At 41.0% G+C, this 27,324-nt stretch overlaps 1 protein-coding gene across 1 annotated transcript in view; it reads right to left on the bottom strand.

Moving 5' to 3' along the window:
• Nucleotides 1-209: 209 nt before the first annotated feature.
• ubash3ba (ubiquitin associated and SH3 domain containing Ba) overlaps nt 210-27,324 on the bottom strand; it is a 54,959-nt gene continuing 27,844 nt past the window's right edge. The window contains exons 2-13 of the mRNA XM_010868817.4: nt 22,396-22,449; nt 21,867-22,053; nt 21,397-21,595; nt 16,444-16,613; nt 16,153-16,361; nt 15,603-15,747; nt 11,944-12,064; nt 11,240-11,455; nt 10,751-10,895; nt 7,096-7,202; nt 1,574-1,683; nt 210-1,308 (exon numbers count right to left, since the gene is read on the bottom strand). Coding sequence (XP_010867119.2) covers nt 1,171-1,308; nt 1,574-1,683; nt 7,096-7,202; nt 10,751-10,895; nt 11,240-11,455; nt 11,944-12,064; nt 15,603-15,747; nt 16,153-16,361; nt 16,444-16,613; nt 21,397-21,595; nt 21,867-22,053; nt 22,396-22,449 — 1,801 coding nt within the window. The 3' untranslated portion in view covers nt 210-1,170. The remainder of the gene's footprint in view (nt 1,309-1,573; nt 1,684-7,095; nt 7,203-10,750; nt 10,896-11,239; nt 11,456-11,943; nt 12,065-15,602; nt 15,748-16,152; nt 16,362-16,443; nt 16,614-21,396; nt 21,596-21,866; nt 22,054-22,395; nt 22,450-27,324) is intronic.

The raw sequence follows: 27,324 nt of genomic DNA, 5'->3' as shown, positions 1-27,324 counted from the left end.
CATTGGCAGAACTTCGAACCATCTCCATTTCTTGGTTTCTTGCTAAAATTGGAAATTATACCGAAAAAGGAGTTGGTTGATGGGCTACATCCAAGTTGTGTTTGTACGATGGTTAGCTATCTCAAAACGAATGGCATCAGTTGATAAGCAAAGCTGGTCATAAGCTTGGACATACCTGCGTGTCATTTTCCATAGTCATGCAAGAAATATAATAAATATATGGCCACTTTATTGATTTAAGCCAAGCAAAAAAAAAACAAACATACATGTTAAACCCATTTAAAGGGTTTAACCCTTTCCAAAAAGACTGCTTTTAAACTAAGAACTTCACGGCTAAGTCAGAGGTGATTAGGGATGGTTTAAACAATCCAACTCGATGCTAAAGCTAAAAGCGACTGCTCCCTTATCTGATTGTCACCGGTCAGGTCTAGATTTGTGCTTTTTTGAGAGCGAGGTCACGCAGTGGGTGGAATGACAGAGTATGTTTAACTTCACATTTTTAGAGCCATGGAAGATTCTAGTAGACAACATTGTGTCTCTTTGTCACAGTGTATGAGAAAGCAGCCATGTTCTTTTTTTCTCCATGATGTACCGGAGCACAGCTGGGTAGAGACCCTGGGTAGCACTGACTGAAACATCTGGCTCAAATGGCAATCTGGATTAGTTGGCAGCCAAGAACTCGGTCAGACATATCACGTTTTCTTGAAACGTTCCTCACATTCAGCAAGGCAAAAGGAAAGTGACTTGCAGGGATATGGCTGTCCTGTTTCAGTCCAAACCTGAAGATCCTTTGTGTTCTGGTAGACCTACCAACCTCAATCCCGAAAAACAGTACATTGAAGCACACCACTGTAATATAAATTATATCAATATGTGATATAAATGTATCAATTATACACACACTCACACACGTGTATGTATGTGTTTGTGTATATATATATACACACATACACATACACACACTCGCACACAGTAATTCAATGCTGCAATACATATAGGCATCGGCTGCAGCGGAAGCGAGGTCTTTTCGGTCTGTTTTTATAGCGGTGTGTGTTTGTGAGCATTACACAGCGGAGGAAATGTTTGCTTTGTGCTTGCGTTGACTGCAATCCGTCGCAGCTCAGCAGTATCTCTCAGGGGCTGCTGGGAGGAGGGGGGGCGGGACTTCCCTTAGTCCTGCTGTAGAGTCTCCCTCCAGTTGAAGCTGTGATTGGGCCCGTGGGTTAATGGAAGGATGGGCGGGTCCACTAGCTGCCAAACCCCCGTCTCTCCTATCTCTTCTGCTGCGCAGAAACCCAGGTACGGAATCTATACATAGGAAAGAAGGATAAATGGCTGGGAGTGAGAGAATTGTGTCATTGGACGAGAGAGAGAGAGACAAAGTCAAGACAGCAAGACAGAAAGGCGAGACCGAAAAAAAATAAAGGGACAGGGTGAAAGAGGAGAGAGTAAAAGAAAGAGACATACAAAAAGGACAAAACCAACAGACCGAGGAAGAGATATAATGAGAGACAGATAGAGAAAGACAAAAAGAGAGGGTGATAGAGAGAGAACCTGAAGGAATCAATCTAACCTTCCGAACCACTTGTACAAAGTCCTTGGAGTTCTGTGGGCTCAGGCCCTGCATCTGGCGTGTACAGGCCTCCAAGGAGGATGCGTGGGCCACGATCAGCACTGTGTTTCCTGTGGAAGGAGACCACAGCATTTACACACCACACATAGCTTACAGTACAACACGAAGGGACTCGCCCACACCAACTCACAGTGCCGTGACTCCAGCGTTTGGAGGAGATCGTCCTGAGCAACACGGTAACTAATGAAAATCTCATATCTTTCAGTTATGGAACGACAGAGGGGACGGATAGGTAGGAGAGAGAGATTGAAGGTTCGGAGGAAGGAGTGGTGTAATATGTATTCAAGCCTGGATCATTACCTCTAGATCATTACCTCTAGATTGTTTTTTTTGGGGGGGGCGCATTTTGAATTTGATGCCAGCAATACGTTTAAAAAAGGTTGGGACAGGGGCATGTTTACCACTGTGTTGCATCGCTTATTTTGACATTAATATTCATGTCTGCTGTCATTCAAATTCCCTGTCGCAGGAGTTTCTTGACTTAATAGATGCTTTTAATCTACTGCAGTGGGTCAAAAACTCTACTCACATTCAGGGCCACACATTGGACCTTGTGTTATCTTATGGGATTGATGTCACGGATATTGTATTCTCTGATTTTCTTCTCTCTGATCACAAGCCTATTTTATTCTCACTGTCTCTTCTGGAGCTTTCTCAACCCACTATTGCACTTGTTATGTCGCGGTTCTATTCTCCACAGTTCAGCATAAACTTTGACTTGTGCTTTGCTGAACTATGCTCTCACTTGCACTTGGACCAACCATTATCTGACCTGGATGCAGATCAGCATCTTAGCCTTTTAAATTCTGCTTGGCTTAAAGTAGCAAATGTGACTGCTCCTCTTAAGCCTCATAAACCCAAACCAAAATCAGATATGTGGCAAAATTCTGACACTCGTCACCAAAGACAAACCTGTAGAAAAGCCGAACACAATTGGAAACGGGACAGGCTAATTGCCTCCTTCCACATGTTCAAAGACTCTCTTATAGCATACCAGAACGCGGCTAAATCAGCTAAAGCCGCATACTTCTCAAACTTAATTGAGTACCGGCCCATCTCTGTCTTACCTTTCATTTCCAAGTTATTGGAGAAAATCGTGTTGTATCAACTCCAACACTTTTTGTCAAATAACTGTATATATGAGGTTTTTCAATGTGCGTTTAGGACTGCTCACAGCACTGAGTCTGCTCTCCTGCGAGTGCTAAACGTCATTTATATCTCTACTGACTCTGGAGACACTGTGGTTTTAGTTCTCTTAGATCTTTAAGCGGCTTTTGACACCGTTGACCACCCAACTCTGTTAGCTGGAGACATGGGTGGGCATAAAAGGCTCTGTTTTGTCATGGTTCCAGTCTTACGTTTCTGACAGAAAAGTCTTAGTAAAGATGGGCAACTTCTCCAGCTCCATGGCACCTCTGAGCTGTGGTCTTCCACAGGGCTCCATTTTGGCTCCCTCTCTATTTTCTCTCTACATGCTACCGCTGGGCGCAATCTTTAGGAAACACTGTGTATCATTTCACTTTTATGCGGACGACACTCAAATTTACATTCCAATTAAGCAAAATAATCCTGCAGCATTAAATTCTCTTCTGCTATGCTTAGAGGAGGTGAAGGCATGGCTGGCTCAAAATTTCCTCTCTCTAAATGATGATAAGACCGAGGTCATTGTTTTCAGCCCGAGTGAGAGGTCCCAGTGTACAAGCCCAGACTTGGGGAGTCTATCTCCCTTTAAATCTACTGGAGTGCGGAACTTAGGTGTTCTTGTAGACCAGTCCTTAAAGTTTGATTAACACATCTCATCTGTAATCAGTTCCGGGTTCTACCAACTTCGTTTACTATCTAAAATCAAAGGCTTTCTCACTCCAATAACTCTGGAAATGGCGGTTCATGCTTTCATCACGTGTCGGTTGGACTATTGCAACTCACTATATTGCGGTATATCAGATTCTCAAATTTCCCGTCTTCAGTTAGTCCAAAATGCTGCGGCCAGACTTATCCTTAACTCTCGCAAATATGATCATATCTCTCCTAGCCTCAGATCTTTACACTGGCTACCAGTTCGGAAGAGAATAGATTTTAAAATCCTCCTCTTTGTCTACAAATCTTTACACAACATAGCTCCGGTTTATCTCTCTGAACTTATTCATCCGTACATTCCATCCAGAAGTCTCAGATCCCACGACCAGGCGCTGCTGGTAGTCCCTTGTGTCAGACTAGAGGGGAGCGTGCTTTTGCGGTGGCAGGGCCTCGTCTGTGGAACACCCTCCCTCTAGAGATCAGAACGGCTCCAAACCTCTCTGCTTTTAAGTCTTTGGTTAAAACATACCTGTTCTCTTTAGCATATTGATGATTTTTCTTTGCCTGTTTTTACTATTTTACATTTGTGTCTTTGTTTTAAAGTTAATCTTAGTCTAGATGTTCTCTATATGTTTATGGGTTGTTTTGCTGCTTTTATTTTTTCATATGCTTGTTCTGTAAAGCACTTTGGTCTGTCTAGTGGCTGTTTAAATGTGCTATATAAATAAATGAACTTGAACTTGTTTTTTGGGGGGGGCCCATTTTGAATTTGATGCCAGCAATACATTTAAAAAAGGTTGGGACAGGGGCATGTTTACCACTGTGTTGCATCGCTTCTTTTGACATTTCTCTGTAAGTGTTTGAAAACAGAGGAGACCAATTGCTGTAGTTTTGAAAGTGAAATGTATTCCCTTTCTTGATTGATATAGAATTTCAACAGGTCTGGACTGCAGGCAGGCCAGTTTAGCACCCGGGCTCTATTACTCCAGAACCCTGCTGTTGTAATACGTGCAAAATGTGGTTTGTCTTACTGTAATATGCAAGGCCTTCCCTGAAAAAGACATTGTCTAGATGGCGGCATATGCCACTCGAAAACCTGTATATATTGTTCAGCGTTAATGGTGCCTTTACAGATGTGCAAGTCACCAATGCCATGTAACCTAATTCACCCCCATACCATAATGGATTATGGCTTTTGAAATGCGCACTGAACAAGCTGTAAAACATTGCTGGGGTTAGTAGAGTGCAACCTACAGAGAGAATCTAAACAGAGAGGTTTCTGTTGTTCTCATTATCTAGGCACATTCACTTCCAATGAAACATACATTGATATTGTAATTGTTAATGCTCAGATTCCACACTTGAGTACAGAGATTTCTCCGGATTCTCAGAATCTTATAATGTTATTATGTACCGTAGATGATGAGATCCCCAAACTCTTATTCTTAATTTGTTCCACTATTTTCCCGCACAGTGTTGTCTTTCACAGTGTTGTTTGTCCTTCACTGTGTTGAACACCTCCTGATCCTTTCTTCTGACAGACCCATCCTCTCTGGAATCATCTTTTAATACCCAATCAAGTTACTGACCTGTTGCCAATTGACCTTATAAGTTGTGTGATATTCCACCAGGTTTAGTTTCTAGCATTACACAACATTTCCAGTCTAGTGTTGGCTCTGTCCCAACTTTTTTTAATGTGTTGCAGACATGACTTTTTCAAAAAACTAAATGTCTCCATTTCAACCTTTGATATGTTGTCTTTGTGAGATTTTCTATTGAATACAGGGTTTAAATTATGTCCACATCATTGCATTCTGTTTTTAATTCCATTTTACGCAATGTCCCAACTTTTTTGGAAACAGGGTTGTAGTTACATTGGACAGTTACATTTTGGTTGTTCAGCTGATTACATTTCGGTTGTTCAGCTGATTTCCATAGCAACATACTGCCTATGTACACACCCGATTCCAAAAAAGTTGGGACACTGTACAAATTGTGAGTAAAAAAGGAATGGAATAATTTACAAATCTCATAAAAGTATATTTAATTCACAATAGTATATAGATAACATATTGAATGTTGAAAGTGAGACATTTTGTAATTTCATGCCAAATATTGGCTCATTTTGGATTTCATGAGAGCTACACATTCCAAAAAAGTTGGGACAGGTAGCAATAAGAGGCCAGAAAAGTTAAATGTACAGATAAGGAACAGCTGGAGGACCAATTTGAAACTTATTATGTCAATTGGCAACATGATTGGGTATAAAAAGAGCCTCTCAGAGTGGCAGTGTTGCTCAGAAGTCAAGATAGGCAGAGGATCATCAATTCCCCCAATGCTGTGGCGAAAAATAGTGGAGCAATATCAGAAAGGAGTTTCTCAGAGAAAATTGCAAAGAGTTTGAAGTTATCATCATCTACAGTGCATAATATCATACAAAGATTCAGAGAATCTGGAACAATCTTTGTGCGTAAGGCTCAAGGCCGGAAAACCATACTGGATGCCCGTGATCTTCGGGCCCTCAGACGGCACTGCATCACATACAGGAATGTTACTATAATGGAAATCACAACATGGGCTCAGGAATACTTCCAGAAAACATTGTCGGTGAACACAATCCACCGTGCCATTCGCCGTTGTCGGCTAAAGCTCTATATGTCAAAAAAGAAGTCGTATCTAAACAGGATCCAGAAGCGCAGGTGTTTTCTCTGGGCCAAGGATCATTTAAAATGGACTGTGGCAAAGTGGAAAAGTGTTCTGTAGTCAGACAAATCAAAATTTGAAGTTCATTTTGGAAAACTGGGACACCATTTCATCTGAAATAAAGAGGACAAGGACAACCCAAGTTGTTATCAGCGCTCAGTTCAGAAGCCTGCATCTCTGATGGTATGGGGTTGCATGACTGCGTGTGGCATGGGCAGCCTGCACATCTGGAAAGGCACCATAAATGATGACAGTTATATCCAAGTTCTAGAACAACATATGCTCCCATCCAGACGTCATCTCTTTCAGGGAAGACCTTGCATTTTCCAACATGACAATGCCAGACCACATACTGCATCAATTACAATGTCATGGCTGCATAGAAGAAGGATCCGGGTATTGAAATGGCCAGCCTGCAGTCCAGATCTTTCACCCATAGAAAACATTTGGCGCATCATAAAGAGGAAGGTGCGACAAAGAAGACCTAAGGCAGTTGAGCAACTAGAAGCCTGTATTAGACAAGATTGGAACAACATTCCTATTCATAAACTTGAGCAACTTGTCTCCTCAGTCCCCAGATGTTTGCAGTCTGTTGTAAAAAGAAGAGGGGATGCCACACAGTGGTAAACATGGCCTTGTCCCAACTTTTTTGAGATATGTTGATGCCATGAAATTTAAAATCAACTTATTTTCCCCTTAAAGTGATACATTTTCTCAGTTTAAACATTTGATATGTCATCTATGTTGTATTCTGAATACAATATTGACATTTGAAACTTCCACATCATTGCATTCTGTTTTTATTCACAATTGTACAGTATCCAACTTTTTTGGAATCGGGTTTGAATATGATGCCAGATTATTTGCAGATCAAGTATTCTGCACAATGGCTTGTTCAGTATAATCCTGTGGAACAGCGAATGTGTAGCATAGAGTTACAAAGACAGTCTGATACAACTTACCCAGGGTTTTGCAATCGCTCAGAATCTCCTTAGTGACCTGGAAGCTCCGGCTGATGTAAGTGTCATAGGACTCGGACACAGTCAGCTTACTGACGGGAATATGTGGTCTGGATGACAAAGAGAGCTGGTGAGTTACACTGGACCCAGGTCCTGGGTAGCTTAGTTGAGTTGGTATGGCGCATGGTGCTTACAATCTCAGGATGGCGGGGTCAATTCCCGGGACCACCCTTTCATAAAAAACACTGCTCAAAAAAATTAAGGGAACACTTTAATCACACATCGGGAATCGATTAACTAAATGTATATGTACATTGTGTAATTCGTTGAAAACAAAATGATGTAACAATGGATTGAGGGCTGGATTCAAACTCACACCGAAAATCAAAGTAAACAATTGAAATCACAGACTGTTCCAACGTGTGAATTTCATCACAGCAACTCATAATGAGACTCAGTAGTGTGTATGGCACCCACATGCCTGTATTCACTCCTGACAACATCTGGACATGCTCCTGATGAGACAGCGGATGGTGTCCTGGGGGATCAGTTAGCTCCTGAACAGTCAGTGGTGCTACTTGGCGGCGTTGGGTGCACCGATACATAACATCCCAGAGATTCTCATTTGGATTCAGATCTGGGGAGTGTGAGGGCCAGTCAATGGCATCAGTGCCTTCCTCATCCAGGAACTGCCTACACATTCTGGCCATATGAGGCTGGGCTTGGGTCCTACACCAGGAGGAACCCAGGGCCCATGGCACAAGTGTAAATTCTGACAATGGGTTTGAGGATATTTCCCCCGCTAACAGTAGTCAGGGTACTGTTGGCTAGCACGTGGAGTCTGTGTCACCCTCCAAGGATATGCCTCCCCAGACCATCATTGACCCACCACCAAACCGGTCATGCTGGATGATGTTGCAGGCTGCATAACGTTCACCACCACGTCTCCAGACACTTTCACGTCTGTCATGTGTTCAATGTGAACCTGCTCTCATCTGTGAAGAGAACGGGGCAACAATAGAAGATCTGACAATTCTGGTGTTCTCTGGCGAATGCCAATCGAGCTGCATGGTACTGGCCTGTGAGCATAGGTCCCACTAGAGGACATCGGGCTCTCATGCCACCCTCATGGTGTCTGTTTCTGTCAGTTTGGTCAGAAACATGAACACCAGTAGCCCGCTGGAGGTCATTTTGTAGGGCTCTGGCAGTGCTCCACCTGTTCCTCCTCGAACAAAGGAATAGATACCGTTCCTGCTGCTGGGTTGATGCCCTTCTACGGCCTTGTCCAGCTCTCCTTGTGTAACGGCCCATCTCTTGGTATGTCCTCCATGCTTTTGAGACATTACTGGGAAACACCAAACCTTCTTGCGACGGCACACGTGGATGTGCAATCCTGGAGGAGCTGGACTACAGTGGCGAGAACAAGTATTTGATAACCTACAAAATCGTCAGTGTTTCCCACTTACAAAGCATGTAGAAGTCTGTCATTTTTATCATAGGTACTTTTCAACTGTGAGTCACGGAATCTAAAACAAAAATCCTGAAAATCACATTGTATGATTTTTAAGTAATTAATTTTCATTTTATTGCATGACATAAGTATTTGATACATCAGAAAAGCAGAACTTAATATTTGGTACAGAAACCTTTGTTTGCAATTACAGAGATCATACGTTTCCTGTAGTTCTTGACCAGGTTTGCACACACTGCAACAGGGATTTTGGCCCACTCCTCCATACAGACCTTCTCCAGATCCTTCAGGTTTCGGGGCCGTCGCTGGGCAATACAGACTTTCAGCTCCCTCCAAAGATTTTCTATTGGGTTCAGGGCTGGAGACTGGCTAGGCCACTCCAGGACCTTGAGATGCTTCTTACGGAGCCACTCCTTAGTTGCCCTGGCTGTGTGTTTCGGGTCGTTGTCATGCTGGAAGACACAGCCACGACCCATCTTCAATGCTCTTACTGAGGGAAGGTTGTTGGTCAAGATCTCGCGATACATGGCCCATTCCATCCTCCCCTCAATACGATGCAGTCGTCCGGTCCCCTTTGCAGAAAAGCATCCTCAAAGATTGTTTCCACCTCCATGCTTCACGGTTGGGATGGTGTTCTTGGGGTTGTACTCATCCTTCTTCTTTGGTTTAGAACAAAAACCTCTATTTTTGTCTCATCAGACCACACAATCTTCTCCCATTCCTCCTCTGGATCATCCAGATGGTTATTGGCAAACTTCAGACGGGCCTGGACATGCGCTGGCTTAAGCAGGGGGACCTTGCGTGTGCTGCAGGATTTTAATCCATGACGGCATAGTGTGTTACTAATGGTTTTCTTTGAGACTGTGGTCCCAGCTCTCTTCAGGTCATTGACCAGGTCCTGCCGTGTAGTTCTGGGCTGATCCCTCACCTGAGGTGAGATCTTGCATGGAGCCCCAGACCAAGGGAGATTGATCGTCATCTTGAACTTCTTCCATTTTCAAATTATTGCGCCAACAGTTGTTGCCTTCTCACCAAGCTGCTTGCCTATTGTCCTGTAGCCCAGCCTTGTGCAGGTCTACAATTTTATCCCTGATGTCCTTACACAGCTCTCTGGTCTTGGCCATTGTGGAGAGGTTGGAGTCTGTTTCATTGAGTGTGTGGACTGGTGTCTTTTATACAGGTAACAAGTTCAAACAGGTACAGTTAATACAGGTAATGAGTGGAGAACAGGAGGGCTTCTTAAAGAAAAACTAACAGGTCTGTGAGAGACGGAATTCTTACTGGTTGGTAGGTGATCAAATACGTTTGTTATGCAATAAAATGCAAATAAATTATTAAAAAAATCATACAATGTGATTTTTCAGGATTTTTGTTTTAGATTCCGTCTCTCACAGTTGAAGGGTACCTATGATAATTGATAATTACAGACCTCTACATGCTTTGTAAGTAGGAATACCTGCAAAATCGGCAGTGTATCAAACACTTGTTCTCCCCACTGTATCTGTGTAACCTGAATGGGCTGCAGGTACCGCCTCATGCTACCAGTAGTGACAAGGACACTATCAAAATGCAAAACTAGAGAAGAATCAGTCCGGAAGGATAAGGAGAGAGCAATCGTCTGTGGCCACCACCTGCAAAACCATTCCCTTTTTGGTGGTTGTCTTGCTGTTGTCTCTCACCTGTTGTCACTTTCATTTGCACCAAAAAAGGTGAAATTGATTCACAATCACTTATGCTTCCTAACTGGACAGATTGATATCCCTGAAGTTTAATTGACTTGGTGTTATACTGTGATGCTTACGTGTTCCCTTAATTTTTTTCAGCGGTGCATGTCAGCATTAGATCAATTCCATTAGATCAATAAATTTTCCATGTTTTTCCAATGAGCTAAAACAATACATGGGAATGCAAACATGGTAAACTGAAATATAATTTAAATGGAATTGACGTCAACCCAGGCATCACTTCAAGATAATAAATTCATTCATATTGACACTGTAGAACCATTTAAGGTTTCAGGTCAAATTCACATTGGGGTTAGAATTAGGGTGTTTAGGGTTAAGAGTAACAGTTAGATTAGAATTAGGATTATTCAAATTTTGATTTTAAAAAGAAAATGTTTTGAGGATTAGGGAGGAAAATGTATTAAAAAAACGAATATTAGTAATGAAAAGATCCACCCCATACCTGTAGGCTGTGTCCACACTCAGACTAGCAGCGGCCAGGTCCGTGGGGGATATCCAGGCTGGGAGGGAAGTGCCAGACACCCACTTTGTCCACTCAAACAGACCTGGCTCTACACGGATCTTAGTCTTCCCCTCCTGCTGCAAACCTGACAAACACAATTTAATTCAGTAGGACATATCGTTGTCTGCTGTGAACTAATGCTTTTTTCACGGCCAGCTGTGCATTAGATTTCTGCTGATAATAGGGATGGATTAAAGTGTAATGGATGATAACGGGATGGATGATAGCAGCGACATTTGACAACAGTGGAAGAAGATACCAGCGATGGATAACGGTGGTGGATGATAGCAGTGATGGAAGATCGCTGTGTTGGATGATAGCTTTGAAGAATGAAGATGTAATAGGTGATAATGTAATGGATCATAGCGGTGAAGGGTGATGGCAGTGGTGGATAATAGCGGTGATGTGCCATTTAGGATTGGGTGTCACCTCGCAGGATGTTGTGGGCCGTCTGGACACAGCGCAGCGAGGGAGAGCAGTACACAAAGTTGATCGTGGTGTGGCTGTCCAGCAGGGCTTCTCCAACAAGGCGGGCTTGAGTGGAGCCGAACACTGTGATTGGACAGTCTTTGTCATAGTCGCGGAACCCGCCAGTTCTCGCTGGCAAAGTAGGCAGCATATTTAGGTTGGAGCGGAAATATCGCCCTAGAGAGGTATGAAGGAAAGTGATTATCAGCCGGTATGTCAACAATACTCCATTCTGCTTCGTTTTTTTTTTTATGAATCTTTGTCTGAAGGCAGATCTGACTCAAAGGTAGAAATTATATGATAGGTTTCTTAAATGTTGACAATGTTGCATTTTGAACAGGCCAGATATTTTGAGAAGACATCTGACCAGGGTTAGTGTTTGTCCTATCCTTTAACTTAACCCCTACCTTAACCATAAACATTACACATTTTAAACATTAATTTAAATTGAGAAACTTCAGACTTGGGATGTAAGCTCAGCACTCAACACTGAGCCAACCAATCACATAATTTCTGCTTTTGGGGTAAGATCACCTTTCAGACAATAATTTGTGTAATTGGCTGACCACCTAACAGAATAAAGCATTTTTGTTATCTAAACCAAAGAAGTTGCTGCGACTGGTATTGAAATCTCCCCACCCACACTCATCTGCTCTACTGCTGACCTTTAGGATCAAAACACTGAGTGATCCAGTGTTTGCCAAACACCACGTCCATCCTCTCGCCGTGGCGACACACAAACAGACTCCTCTTGGGAAGACAGGACTGAACGCTAGGCCTCTGCATCTGGAGATCACAGTTATTACCCCACTGACACATTGTTGATAGTTGTTAAGTACATCCTTCAATATCGTGCTTACATTGACATACCGTGCTGTGCTATCTGCTCCTTGGACATCTGAGAAAATTATTATTAAAGCCATTTATTTGAGAAGTGTGTATTTGTTCAGAAAGATAAATAAAATTATATATACAACCCCATTTCCAAAATAGTTGGGACAATGCAATCATTTGCAAATAATATATCCCTATATTTAATTGAAAATTGTACAAAGACAACATATCAAATGTTGAAACTGAGAAATGGAAAAATACATGGCCATTTTGAATTTGATGCCAACAACATGTTTCAAAAAAGTTGGGATAAGGGCCTCGTTACCACTGTGTTGCATCACCTCTTTTAACAATACACAGTAAGTGTTTAGCTCTCTTTAGTCTGGAGGACGCAGCGTCCATGATTCCCAAAAATAATTTCACATTTTGATTACTCAGACCAGCGGACAGTATTCCCATTCGCCTCAGTCCATCTTAAATGAGCTCGGCCCAGAGAAGGCGGCAGCATTTCTGGATCTTGTTCATATATGGTTTCTTCTTTGCATGGTAGAGTTTTAACTTGCATTTGAAGAGATGTCCACAACAGAATCTGGTCTGTTTTTAAAGCAGTGTCGTCTGAAGCCCTGAAGATCACGGCCATCCAATATTGGTTTTCAGCCTTGGCCCTTGCATACAGTGATTTCTCCAGATTCTCTGAATCAGTTAATGTACCATAGATGACAAGATCCTTTTATGTTCAGAAATGTTATTCATAAAATATTACACTATTTGCCCATGCACTCTTTCACAGAGTGGTGAACCCCTCACCATCCTCTCTGGAATTATCTTTCAATGCCCAATCATGTTACTGACCAGTTGCAAATTAACCAAATTTGTTGTGTGATATTCCACTAGGGCTTTTACGATATCAGATTTTCACTCCCAGTTTATCATGGCCAAAATAATTCACGGTAATTATATTATCGCGGTTTCTATGGAAACATTTGAGAAAAAATTATATCAGTCAAATTCATCTTCAACTTTGTTTAATGTGTTTTTTTCCTATTTTTTGGCAAATAAATTACACTAAAAAGTGTATGGAGGTGGAGGGAGTCTCTAACGATAACTGTACAAATAAAAAAAATAAAAGCATACAAAAAGAACAATTACACTTAATGGATAGTGAAAAGTCGACCAGATTAACTGATAAACAAAAAACCCACAAGGCCTAAAATCGAGATTCTTTTTTTGAAAAATACAAAATAAAATTGCCTAGTGAATAGTCTATGAAAAGGCATTAATTCAAACACTAGTGTATAGGTCCAGTGTATATGACCAGACTCGTAGTTTAATCAAATGCATTGTTTGTCCATAAATAAGCAATGGAAAAACTGAGAAGAGTTTTTGTAAAAAAACAACATCCTTTTCCATGTGAATAGGCTACTAAAATGGTGCGTATTTGCAGATCTCTTTCAGGGGTTCTAGTAGGGCTAAAGCGTTGATTTCAACACTAGTGCATAGGTCCAGTCTCCTTATTTAAGCACATACATAATTTGTCTAAAGGTGACATGAATAAGGTATGGAAAAATACAACTTCGGTTTCGTCTAGTGAACACGATATCATCATATGTGTATTATATATATATTTTTTATATCACGGTTATAGTCAATACAGGTATATCGTGACACCCTTAATTCCACCAAGTAAATCATTTTAGAATTACACTACTTTTCCAGTATATTGTTGCTGATGTCCCAACTTTTTTGAAACGTGTTGCTGCCATCAAACTGGGAATATATTTTTCAAGAAACAATAACATTTAATGTTTTTCAATAGGAGATTCAGCTTATTGTGTATGCTAATTCATCAAATGTAAATCTAAAAATGTATTATCCTAAACAACTATTCACTAAACTAAATTCCAAGGATATTTAGCAGTCACAACTCACTAATTCAAGAAAGATATTACAAGTTTCTGTTTTTATTTTAGGAGAAAAAGCAAAACTAAATCGCACATACATTATATATTTGATTTTTCTCTGCTTATTTTACTGAAGATTAAGAAATTGCATACATGTTGTTTACATTCTTTTTCACTTGATGCACGTACATGTCTACCTCGGGACCTAGTCTAATCGAATCAAATGAAGACCAAGGGAATAGCAATGACGTCAATGGATGAATGGGCGGAAACCCCCTCATCAACCCAGAGACACCTATGGGTTTGACAAGTGTGATGATGAGTGTAGAAAGTGGATATAATCTGTCAGACACAACTCAGACACAATTTTCAAACCTGACGATTTGACGCCCTGACAGCATTGCAGATGCTGCAAGATTTACATGAGATGGAGTCTGATGTAGGATCAGAAATAGATCCCGAAATCGATGAGTCGGATGCCGGGTCTTCATCTGATTCAGATATTGAACCGCTACTGCCAATGCCTGAGCCTCCTTGCAAAAAAAACGTCCTTATGGCCTATGTAGACTATTCATGCGCATATCCTTTGATTGTCGCAAACTATTTGATAATGTCTCTTATTTTACCTCGTACATCATCAAAATGAAAACAAAATACTAAAGGATTTACCTTTGAATAATTGAAGTATGTAATTTTTACATTTGTAGGGCCTAATAAACAAATTAAAATACTATAGTGTATGTTCTTAAACATAATCGTTCTGTGTATTCTTTTTTTAGTTTTTTTTCTTATGATAAAAACTTAAATACAAACACATTCTTGTATTTTTCAAATTAATTTACCATTTAAAACAAACAAATTCAGTAATTCATAATTTTTTATACTTCTATGTAGTTTGATAATGACCCATTAGATGAACTGATGCTCTGGCTGGATGGTGATGCTGCGGAGGAGAATGTCCATGCTAATAGAGATGATTTTTATGCTAATGACGCCAAACAGCATTCTGCTCTGGCGGTTATATGGGTTAAAAAAGGCCTGGCGGTTCTAGTGTTAAATGATTTGCACATCATTGCATTCTGTTTTTCTTACATTTTACACAGCGTCTCAACCTTTTTGGAAACGGGGTTATGTGTGTATATTGAGAGGGCGGATGTGTGCTTTATACCATTTATTGTACTTCAAGTAGGAGAACTACAGGATCATAGACCACCAACCTACTGTTTAGATTTACATGGGCTACAAATAGATGCTGACAGTTATTGTGCTGTGACATCTTAAGGGCTGAGATTTAAGGGCTGTGACATCCTGAAATATGAAAAGTAACACACTTTTAAAGCAGTCAGTATTTGGTGTGTGCAAAACTAAAGCAATTGGTTTTGGTTGACTGTTGTGATGTTTTCCGTTAGTCCTTTGGTAAATTCTTCTTGCAGTATTTGTCTTAACTCTTTTTGACTTTGGCCGTTTTATTTTTCTGTGCTTTTTGTCCAAGTGTTCCCACAAAGCTAACTAGATGCAAATTAACATTTGGATGCCACAATAAATTATTGTTGCTTTCAACTGTAATAATCCCAATTTAACCTGATTACCTGGACAGGTGGACACATTGCATTGAGGCTGGATGAATCTCCAGTGTCGTCAAGGAAACGACCGTCCAGCTGTCCATCAAACAAGAGCCCACCCACAGCTCCCCCGACAATCGAGTGGGAAGTGGGGTTAAGGAAAGAGTGAGACCTGGGAAAACACACACCACATCAAGGAAATTAACATAAGAATTATCAACCGTCTTTTCAATTTCCTATATTTCTGAATAAGATAACAAAAAGCAGAAGCAAGTAGCTATTCCACAGAATCCTAAAGTCCCTTTGATTTACAGATCAGACTAATGGTAACTCCCATACCATAGACAAAAGGGCTGTCAAACACCATGAAGAGCAGAGTGTCAGCTTGTTTTTTATATTTCAGATTCAGTGTGTCAAATTTTTCCCTAGACTACCTGGTGAGACAAGTTACTAACTATTTCAGTGACCTTAATTACTGAGTGCAAGGGAGGAGCGAAAACCCACAGCCACTTGGACCTCTGCGGAATCAATAAGATTCAGAGAGCAGAGTGGAAAGACTCATGGTTTAGCGTCTTACCCATGGAAGACCCAAGTGTCACACTCGTCTGCCCGACCAACGTAGTTCTCAGGGAGCAGCCCGGAAAGCCCCGTGCCCAGAGAAGTACCATAGACCCAGCCTTCACTGGCACTACCCTGCTCCACAGGGGACATAAAGATGAAGTCCCCCGGCACCAGCTCCAGCTCATCCTCGTTCTGAGGCATGTATGGGTACATCACCTTCAGTGTCTGTGGAGGGAGTCAGAAGGCACCAGGTCGAAGTTTATCACTTTATCACTTTACTTCAACACTCTTGGGGGGAGGGGTGTACCTCATGGTTGGCAAATCGGATGTCTCGGGAGAAGAGCACGGCCAGCCAATCACAGCCCACCGACACGTCCACGCCCTTGGCCAGCTTCTCCAGCGCAGCCAGGTGATTGGTCTGGAAGTGGTAGGCCAGGGTCACGTGGAGTTGCTTCTTGTGGGGTTCCACATGCACATCTGGATTCCAGACAGAGAGAGACAGGACTGTTACACAGAACATACTGTTTATATATTTATAGCGAAATGGTTTTACTTTTTGTAAGGGATACACAAACATTATAGTGACATCTGGGCTGGGAGGGGGAGACAGGAAGAAGTGTTACAGTCTTTTTATTGTATTACAGATTTTTCAGTTGCTTGAGAACTTTTGTCACAGAATTCACATTTTCCCAATTAACATGCATGCCAAAACTGACAAACAAGTCAGTAAAAATAAAATACACCAAGCAATTAACAAATTTCCTTAATAGGACTAAGGCTTTGCTTTTGAATTTAAAAATAAGCTTGTTAATGCCATCTTTCTCTCTGTAATTTATTTAATGCTTTGTTACAAATGCTTAGTCATTCATCCACCACTGTAACTTATACCAAACTGTAACTTAACCGGAAGTCACTGCTCTACCAATCTGGAATATCTGATGATTAGATGCAGGCCTTTCTACTTGCCTCAGGGGTGTACATCTATTGTTGTTATGGCAGTCAACATACACCCGGATGCTAATGCTAAGCTAGCAATGAATGAAATGCAGGCTGCCATTAGCAAACAGCAGGTAGAACACCCAGATGGTGTTTTGGTGATTGCAGGAGATATCAATCATTTAAATCTGAAACCGTTTTTCTCTCAAATTCCATCAAAATGTCTCCTGCCCCACCAGAGGAGACAATACAATAGACCATGTGTACACAAACATTCCGGAGGCTTACAAAGCCATTCCCCTCCCCCACCTGGGTCAATCTGACCATCTTTCACTATTTCTACACCCAAAGTATTTACCCCTAATTAAACATGTGAAACCATCAGTGAGCCCCTCTCTCTGCAACTGGACTTTGCACTTCCTAACCAACAGACCCCAGTCTGTCAGGTTAGATAACCTCACCTCCTCCACCCTGATGCTGAACACTGGTGTTCCACAAGGCTGTGTGCTCAGCCCTCTCCCGTAAACCCGCTTCACCCACGATAGCATTCCTTAACATAGTTCCAACACCATTATCAAGTCCGCACACGACACTACATTGGTTGATTTCCTGCCTGTTGGGCCCTGTCCGGGGCCTCCCCCAGGTAGGGCCACAGTGTCGCCGGACCCCCCGTCTCAGTCCCAAGATCTTACACTGCTATATTATTGTGCTGGGGGAGTAGGGTCATTTCTCCTTCCCCACTAAGTTCTCCTTCTCCACTATAAATCGTTGTTGATATGAGGAATGCATTTTCTGAATTTTCCCAGTCTCCTCCCGTTTTAAACTTTAGGAGGACATGAGGTCCTGGTCCACACCTGCGGAGTACCTGGTTTGGGGGGCCCGTTGCTGTCCCTGTCCAATGTCCTCCTGGTTGTGTTGCAGATCAAGACGATACCTGATGATTTCAGCTGCCACTGTGCTGACACCTCCTCCCTCTCCCGTGTTGTCCCTGTCCTTGTCCATCTGGTCATGCTTCTGACCTGGTCTAAATTTAAATAGACTCTGGATTTTGCCCACATGCATTTATTTATTATTCCTTTTGGACTACTGTTGTTGTAAAAAGGGCTTTATAAATAAATGTGATTGATTGATTGAGTGGTAGGCCTGATTAGTGAGAATGACAAGTCAGCCTACAGGGAAGAGGTCATGCGCCTGGCAGCATGGTGCGCCGACAACAACCTGGCCCTCAACGCAAAGAAAACCAAGGAACTCATTGTGGATTACAAGTCTAAAGGCTTCGCCACGCCCAAGTCATCATCGATGGTACTGAGGTGGAGCGTGAGTCCAGCTTCAAATTCCTGGGTGTCCACATCTCCGAGGACCTCTCCTGGAACCTCAACACCTCAGCCCTGTTCAAAAAGGCGCAGCAGCACCTGTACTTTCTGAGGAGGCTGAAGAAAACCCACCTGTCCACCAAGATCCTTGTGAACTTTTACCACTGCACAATAGAGAGAATTCTGATAAACTGCGCCACAGTGTGGTTTAGCAGCTGCTCCATAGCTGACTGGAAGGCCCTGCAACGGTTGGTGAAAACCACCCAGCAGGTCACTCGTACCCAGCTTCCTGCCATTGCAGACCTCCAGCGGAAGTGATGTCTGTGCAGAGCATGCAGGATCATCAGGGACCAGTCACACCCATGTCACAAACTTTTTGCCCTCGTACAATCAGGCCAGTACAGGTCTCTTCGGTCCCGCACCAGCAGGCTCAGGAACAGTTTCTTCCCATCCACTGTAACCCTGCTGAACTCTGTGATCCATCCATAACCCCCACCGCCGCCTCTCAGGAACCTTGTTGCACTACTCCCTCTTATTACTCTAACACTGCCTTGCTATGCCTGATAATGGACGTTTTCAGTTGTTAAAGGTTTGTATGTGTCTACCTCAGGAACCTCGCTGCTGCAATCCCTGCATTTCAGTTGCACAAACATTACATTTGCCTCCTTGCGCATTTAAAATTGCCATCGTGTTTGCATTCTAACAGTTGTTACACACCTTTGGAAATCACTGCACATCTATACATTCCACTGGTAATATACATAAACTTTATACTTTTCTGCCCTCCTCTATTTGCAGTTCTGGTTAGATGCTAACTGTATTTCATTGTACTGTACTTGTACTGTAATAATCTCAATAACAACTCTTGTTTCTAGCTCAAATCGGATGTTCTTCCATTAAATAAATATTATTCATGTGCATTTAAAAAGACATTATGATAAAATAATATCCAAGGTTTTTAATAATATAATAACATGTTAATCTCTAAATGTATATGGTTGCCAGCTTCATTGAAAAATCATTGCAGAGGATGTTTAGTGGCATTTAGAATTGCCATATGTACTGCATTTGCCTTCACTGCCCATCTATACATTTCACATCTGTGTGTAATCTGAAATATACATTACACTTAATACAAGTACATTTGCTGCCCTCTTCTATTCGCACTTCTTGTTAGATGCTAACTGCATTTCGTTGTACTTTACTGGTTCAATGACAAACTTGAATCTAATAAAAAAAAAAAACATATGCGCTCTACCAGTTAAATAAAACAAGTAGTCAGGAACACTTCGATTACTGACAAGAGCTTTTTCAAGTCCCTCCTCTGCAGATCAGAGGTGAAAATAGATTTCATTTCTTACCTGTGGGTGCATGCATTTCCGTGCGCATTTTATATGCTTTAATTAACTAACGATATGCCTATTTGATGTGTCGATTCTTCATAATAACTTTATAATAAATTATAACAGCTGCCGGTTGTGTTGTGCGCAACATGCATTGTACAGATCATGTAGATAGTCAATGTTATTTTGGCCTGCACAAATTATATTCTATTTGTCTTCTCCTGTCACTTTCAGCAGGAAAGCGTTAACAATTGGCCAACAATAAACAAAATTAAATTTAAAAAATCTAAAGAGATATGTATAATGTATATCCTATTCATATTTTCTACAATTTGCAGTTTAACACGTTTTTTCTGCATGTATTGTAGCTGCATGTCTTCTAGGATATCAATGGTTTGTTTGAGCTCAACATTGTTTCAACGTCTTATTTTCCGTGGTAATGGAATGGACAGGTATTTGCATATAGCAGGAAGTGGAGACGTGATCAGAAGCTTTTTTTTGTAGACTACTAAGTGAAGTTGTTAGACTAGTACTGTTGTAAAGGATTTGGAAAATAGTTCATTCTTTATATCATTAAGATGCAATCCCAACTCATAACGACATGTAAGAATTTAATTTAGATTTTTATTGTAATTGACAATATTCTTCTATTTAAGCAGAGCCATTCGGCTCCATTGACCATACATTGCAGAGGATGTTTAGTGGCGTATTACAGCGTTAGATGAGATGTGCGCTCCACTAAAACAAGCAGTCAGGGAAACTTCAGCGACTGGCAGAACTTTTTCAAGTCATTCGTGAGGATTATACTGATTTAGGATTATCCCGAATATGGAATTTCTCCACTTGTATTTTTTCCACTTGTATTTTCCATTTTTGATTAGTATTAAAATCGTCTATCATCCCATCCCTAAAGACAATTAAGTATAATCTAATCAAATGGTGGATTGGACCAGGCTTCACATGCACAGACAATTACCTCTCTACCTCTGTAGCCTGCATTACTTCACCACCAGCAGTTACCAGATAAGGTGTTACTAGGGGTCTACTAGGTGTTTGGGTGGTTGATACTTCCAATAATTCCAATAATTAAAATAATGTGCAACAGAGGCATGGAATACCCTACAATATATGACTGACCTAAATGTGTTAGCACCCATTAATGAGCTTAAAATTCTTATGTTTTAATGTCATGTTGATTGTATTGTGTTGTGTTGTATTTTTGTGTTGATTGTACTATATGTAGTAATGTCACGTTGACTGTTTGTTGTAATATTGTGTTGACTGTATTTTATATTTTAATGTAGTATTGTATTGAATATGGTAATGTTGTGTTGATTGTATGTAATAATGTTGTAATTGTCAGCCTTTGCCTAGCTGGCTATGTCTGCCTTGCAGATTTTGCAGATTGTGTCTTGTAGATGTGCTTCTAACATGTTTAAAAAAATTGTAAAACATCCTTCCCATTTACTGCAATACTACATAGAAATAAAGAACATTTATGGATAAAAAATAAATGAATTTACTTTAATGTGATTATTGCTTATTTAAGTGCTTCAGTAGTCTGGCAACTTTATGTACAATTTGTGAAATAAACTTTTAAGTGATTAATTAATTAATATATTCTCATCTATCCACTCCTACTGGAAGGCAAAGTGCCATCTAATATACCTGCTTTGGCTGCCGCCACCGCAGCGAACTCGGCGGCAAAATTCTTGATCACTTCGGCCACCTGCTCCTCCACAAAAAGTCCTATGAAGTTGGAGGAAGTGTAGAGCTCCAGAGGGAGTGGGTTTGGAAAACGGCCCCTCCATGACCCCACCGTGGTCTGTAGGGCCTCGTTTAGGGCCTCCACCTTGCTGTCCTCGCACTGAAGATGGAGGGAGAAAGTGGGGCGTATGGTAAGGCATTCAAGTACTGACACAAAGAAACAACACTACAGAGACAGCTGTGAAGACACAGTTTCCACCAAGTGAAAATAGCAAAGTACACATGCAAATGGAACGAGAAAAAATAACATTAACAAGGTTGAGTGGACCCAGCCAGGAACCCACTGTCACCGTAGGTACCGATGACTCGCAGGTACCGACCGAAAACATGATCTCCCAGGTTACCCTCAAACTCATAGGCAGTTCGCTCACCATAAAAAACTGGCAGAGGGTTATGTGAGGGAAGATGTTGTGGGCTTTGTTCTTGCCGCATGTGACCCGTGACTGCTGCCAGAAGGTGCTCAGCTGGTGCAGTAAGGGCCCACTGGGGCGAAGGTACAGAACATACTCCCTGGGAAGCGGGTCATCCAGAAAAGGGTCGTCCACATGGGAGAACAGCCTGGAAGAGAGGGAAGGGCGTGGGAGAGGGTCAGGACGTGGTTATAGGAACCAGTTATAGCAACCAATCCTGTATTTTGGGCTTTTCTTACAGGATTTGTAAAAGAACAAGTCCTTTAATATTTCCCTTTCTAAATCTGTAGTGTGGAATGAAAAGGGGTGGGGGGCAATTATTGCATGTTTTTCCATGGCCAGCAGAGGGCAGCAGTGATGCAGTCCTCACTGTGGTCAGCTGTCTGCCACTCCATTACATGGTAATACTTGCTGTAATGACTACAACCACATCTGACCAGGCATTTTAGTCAGGAATGAGAAAGTGTGTGTGTGTGTGTTTAATACCCACCAATCACAGGCTGCCTGCAAATTTCTGCCACCCGTAGACACTAGAGCTTTTAGTCTGCAGATAGAAATACACAAACATTCAGAAATACTTATTACTTTTTGACAAAAATGATACAATCTGATGGTCAGCCAGTAAAATTGCAAATGTAACAATAGTAGACCTATTTCCAATTATGTTTTTGGCTTTCATGCCATACCTTGAGGCTTTCCAGCTATGTTGAGACTGGCTTACTACCATTTCTTTTATTCATTTTCATTACTATTATTTTGGAGGTTCCTGTTAATATTAAAGTAACTGCCCAATGAAATCTCACTTTTAAAATAATTGTCAAATAATCTGTTGACCAACCATTCTGTTGAGGATTTGAGCTGACCAATCAGAAGTCAAAAAAAAAAAATGGGCTGGATAAACAATCTAACCACATAAAAACTTGATGACCAATATATACTCACACTATTGTTTTTGGGGTACGCCTACTTTTTAACGTACTTTATGAAAAATAGATGGAAAGGAAAACTATTTGACCCATATTGTAAACCAATATTTTATAGAACTTGGGGCAGTCCACTGTTATTAGCAATTATGGTTCCTGCCTATTTGCCATTGTTCTGTTGTTAGATGTATACATTGAAAATTTATATCAAAGGCTATGTCAGTAACATCCATGGAACAGATTTTAAGAAAAAGTGAGAGAGAAATCAGCATAGTCACACCAAATCAATAGGTTATTGACCAAAAGAGTTTTATTGGACCTTATTGGCAAAGCATTCCAGAGTTTTCAGTGTTTCTATGTAGTAAAACACTAAACAGTGTAAGTGATACAGTACAGACTTTCCACGAGGTACAGCTGTAGCCTGCCTGTTTAAATTGGATCAATCCCTAAAGAAATGGCTCCCAGTGTCACAAGACTGCATTGTGGGTAAAAGGGAACAATGTAGTTCGATTAATTTGCTTTGGTGGGACATTCAAATGAGAAAAAAAATACAAACCACTGAAATGCAAATGAGAGTACTACGGATGTATGTTATCACATGTCCCAAGTTTGAACGCACCGCAGTTCCAGCCAATCGCAGGGGTAGAGACGTCATGTGTTGGCTTGGCTATTCTACACTGTATCAGACATGCAACACAGTGACCTGACCACTGAACATCATCAGCTCAAGTGTGCAGTGAGCAAGGCGAAATATTAGAGTGAATTATATCTTGTAAATTCTAATCAGCACTGTAGATCACTAACTAACTCTTTTGCAGGCTAATAGCACACACTCATATTTTCTGTGCAAGATCGAGTGTGTAATATACAGAGCTGCAGCTGTTTAAAAAAAATAATTGTTTATGGACTACGTATATTGTATGTCTGTGTGTGTGTGTGTGTGTGTGTGTGTGTGTGTCAAGAACTGTTGCACACGAACAGCTTCAGATATCTAATTCTTACTCAATAATTCATTTCAACATGTGAAGAAAATGCTAATAAATCACTTCCTGGGAGTTGTTTAAAAAAAGGCTAAAACTCTGGGAAAAAGTAATTGAAGTCAAAGCCCACAGACAGGTACACTTACACTGCGTTTATCAACTGATGGATTGAGGTAGGATAGAAACACCATGCCTACATGTACACAGACTTGCATCTGATATGCTATCTAATTCCCTAAGCTAAAGCATAGAGAGTTAAAGCTAACTTGTGCCATTTTCCTGCAGCCAGCCAGCGAGCAGAAGCTTTTTTTTACTCTTACTGAGAAAAAGCTTATTACATTATGGTTAATGAGTGCTCAGATTCTAATTAGTGTTGTTTAATAAAACCTCTAGAATCACAAGTTCAATCTGTGGAGACAAGACTACCTGCTACGATTATCAGACAGGTTCTGCCAAGTAGCGTCATGAGAAACCCAGAGACAGAGTACCTTGTAACCACAAATAAAACTGACCAAACAGGGTGTGCTATTAGCACGTTAACTTTCATTACGACAGACAGTTCGAACAGTTAGCATGGCTAGCCATCACTAAAATGTACTGGTTTGAAGAAAGCTTTGAGTGTGATGAAGGTGGCTGTTGACTATGACATGAATCGTTCCATCGTTCAATCCTTTATTATATAAAAATGTTAATTCTTGAAAATCAGGCTTGGCTGCATTTCATTTAATAACAGAGACTGCACCTGCCACGAATTCACTTAAGTTATTTAAATTCAGGAAACTTTTTAACTTGGTTTACATCCAACTGACTGGAAATGAAATGAAACTGCCCTCGTCGGATGATAGTACGGTCATTTCATGTGAACTGTAACAGTGGATTGATCCACAACAGCCACACGGCCAGAGTAAAGTGGATGACTCATGCACACACACTGTCTCTCTCTCTATATAACATGGTTTTCACTGTGAATGCCACATTGTTTCACAGTGAATGATCAATATTCACAGACCCGCACAGAACAAACACATGCACGCAGTGTCCGCCCACACAGGCATGGTCAACTATTTCAATAACCAATTTGTTTTACGTGAATAGTAGAACACCAATCATTTACTGCTACAAAGACAGCCTTTAACTAGTTCCTTTTATCTGGTTCCTCTCAAGGTTCCTTCACTTCCTGTATAATACACAAGTTCCTATGTGACACAATAGGGTGGATCATGGCACTCGCCATCAATCAGTAGGAAAACATATCCATTCACTTTCACAAATAGCTCTGAATCCAAAACATCCCCTATCTGGATAACATTTTCAAGTGAAATGTACCATACTAATTCAGAGTGTACCAAAAGGACTACTCATCACTCAGATTAAGTAGTAGTACTCATCACTATCGCAACAGATTTGAATGGTGTGACTACGTTTCCAAGATGCGCCACACTGTGCGTTGCGTGTTTATTGAATTTCCATTAGCAGGTAAAGTCGACACGAAGAGCTTGTGACGTTTTGTCCTACCGGCGCCTGTGAATGAATAACAAACACCAGTAGAAGATTTGTAGCAGATTTATTTTTGTTTCCTCTTGGCAGCAATAATTAGCGAGTTTAGCCTAACCTACTCACGGTTCTACTCTCAGATTGTGTTGTCTCTTCAATCGGTGCGTGAATGAAGATGATTCACTGTGCAGACTAGACACTACAGAGAGGTGGAAGCCAGTAATGTCATAAAGGCTAAACATATTTTTATTTTCCATTTTCCACAGTGCTGCTTATAACTTTACTCACTATGTCTGTCTGTGTGTGTCTCTCACCACCATCTGTGTGTGAATGATTCATAATGGAAAGTGAGAGGCCTTGAGTTCCAAATGGCTTCTCATTTTTAACATTTTGACCAGGATTATTGTCAGGTTACCGGGTGTCATTTTGGGACTCATCCCCACCATCATATAAGTGGAACATAACATAGGAGTGCCACTCAGGTTCACACTCAATTAGCAATTTTTACACTAACTTGCCACCACCCCACAGACAGTAAAGCAAAGCCTCCTGCTTACCCTGGCTGCCACCCAAATGCATGCTAGGTTACCGCACCAGATGGCTAATTCAGTCACAGGAAAACCCGTAAAGAAATGTTGAAAAGAAAAAAATGGCAACGTCGGCCTGCACACATACGCTCGCCAACACATATATTTGTAACACCGAGCTCACACACTTAATCATATATCCCACCTAGGACACAAGCTGAATGAAATTACAGAGAAAAAGAGGTGACTGACATTAATAACAATCAGGATACTGTCTTCACATTAAAACATGGCATTGGTCACAAAATAAAACGTAATGGGTTAGAACTCTAATGTAACAAAAACAGAAATAACTGTAGTAGCAAGATTGTACAACCCTGTTTCCAAAAAAGGAACGCTGTGGGACGCTGTGTAAAATGTAAAGAAAACAGAATGCAATGATGTTGCAAATCATTTAAATGCTATTTTCATCAGAAAATAGTGCCAAGACAACATATCAAATGTTGAAACTAAGAAGTGTTACTGTTTCTTGGAAAATGCTTGTTCACTTTGAATTTGAAGCCAGCAACAGCAACAGCTGCCACAGAGGCACCAAAAGATTTGAAAAGTTGTCTAATACTAAAAAAACGAAACCTGGTGGAATATCGAACAACTAATTAGATCAATTGGCAACAGGTCAGTAACATGGTTGGGTATTAAAAGACAATTCCAGAGAGGATGGGCCTGTCAGAAGTGAGGATGGGGAAGGGTTCACCATTCTGTGAAAGAAAGCAAATAGTGCCACAATTCAAGAATAATGTTTTACAGCAAAATTGCTAGGAGTTTGGGGACCTCATCATCTACAGTACACAATATCATTATAAGATTCATAGAATCTGCAGTAATCTCTGTACGCAAGGGAAAAGGGCAAAAACCAGTATTATTATCAAAAGCCTGCATCCATGATGGTACATTAGTACACATGGCATGGATGACTTGCACATCTGTGAAGGCACCATAAGTGCTGAACAATATATACAGGTTTTGGAGCATCAAATGTTGCCATCCAGACAACATATTTTTCAGGGAAGGTCTTGCTTATTTCAGCAATACAATGCCAACCCACATTCTGCACGTATTATAACAGCATGGTTCCGTAGTAAAAGAGCCCAGGTGCTAAACTGGCCTGCCTGCAGTCCAGAGCTCTCACCCACTGAAAACATGTGGCACATTATGAAATGAAAAATATGACAAAGGAGAACCCGAACTGTTGAGCAGCTGCAATCCTATATCTAGTAAGAATGGGAAAACAATTCACTTTCTAAACTACAGCACTTTTTAAAAGAAGAGTTAATGCAACACAGTGGTAAACATGCCCCTGTTCCAACTTTTTTGAAACATGTGCTGGCATCAAAATCAGTATGGGCATGTATTTTTCCAAAAACAATAAAATTTCTCAGATTCATTTGATTTGTTGTCTTTGTACTTCTTTCAATTAAATATAGGGATTAAATGT

The sequence above is a fragment of the Esox lucius genome, chromosome 7 (genome assembly GCF_011004845.1).
Source record: "Esox lucius isolate fEsoLuc1 chromosome 7, fEsoLuc1.pri, whole genome shotgun sequence".
Lineage (NCBI taxonomy): Eukaryota > Metazoa > Chordata > Actinopteri > Esociformes > Esocidae > Esox > Esox lucius.
Note: the sequence above shows the minus strand (reverse complement) of the source record. Positions and strands in the feature narration are given on the sequence as shown.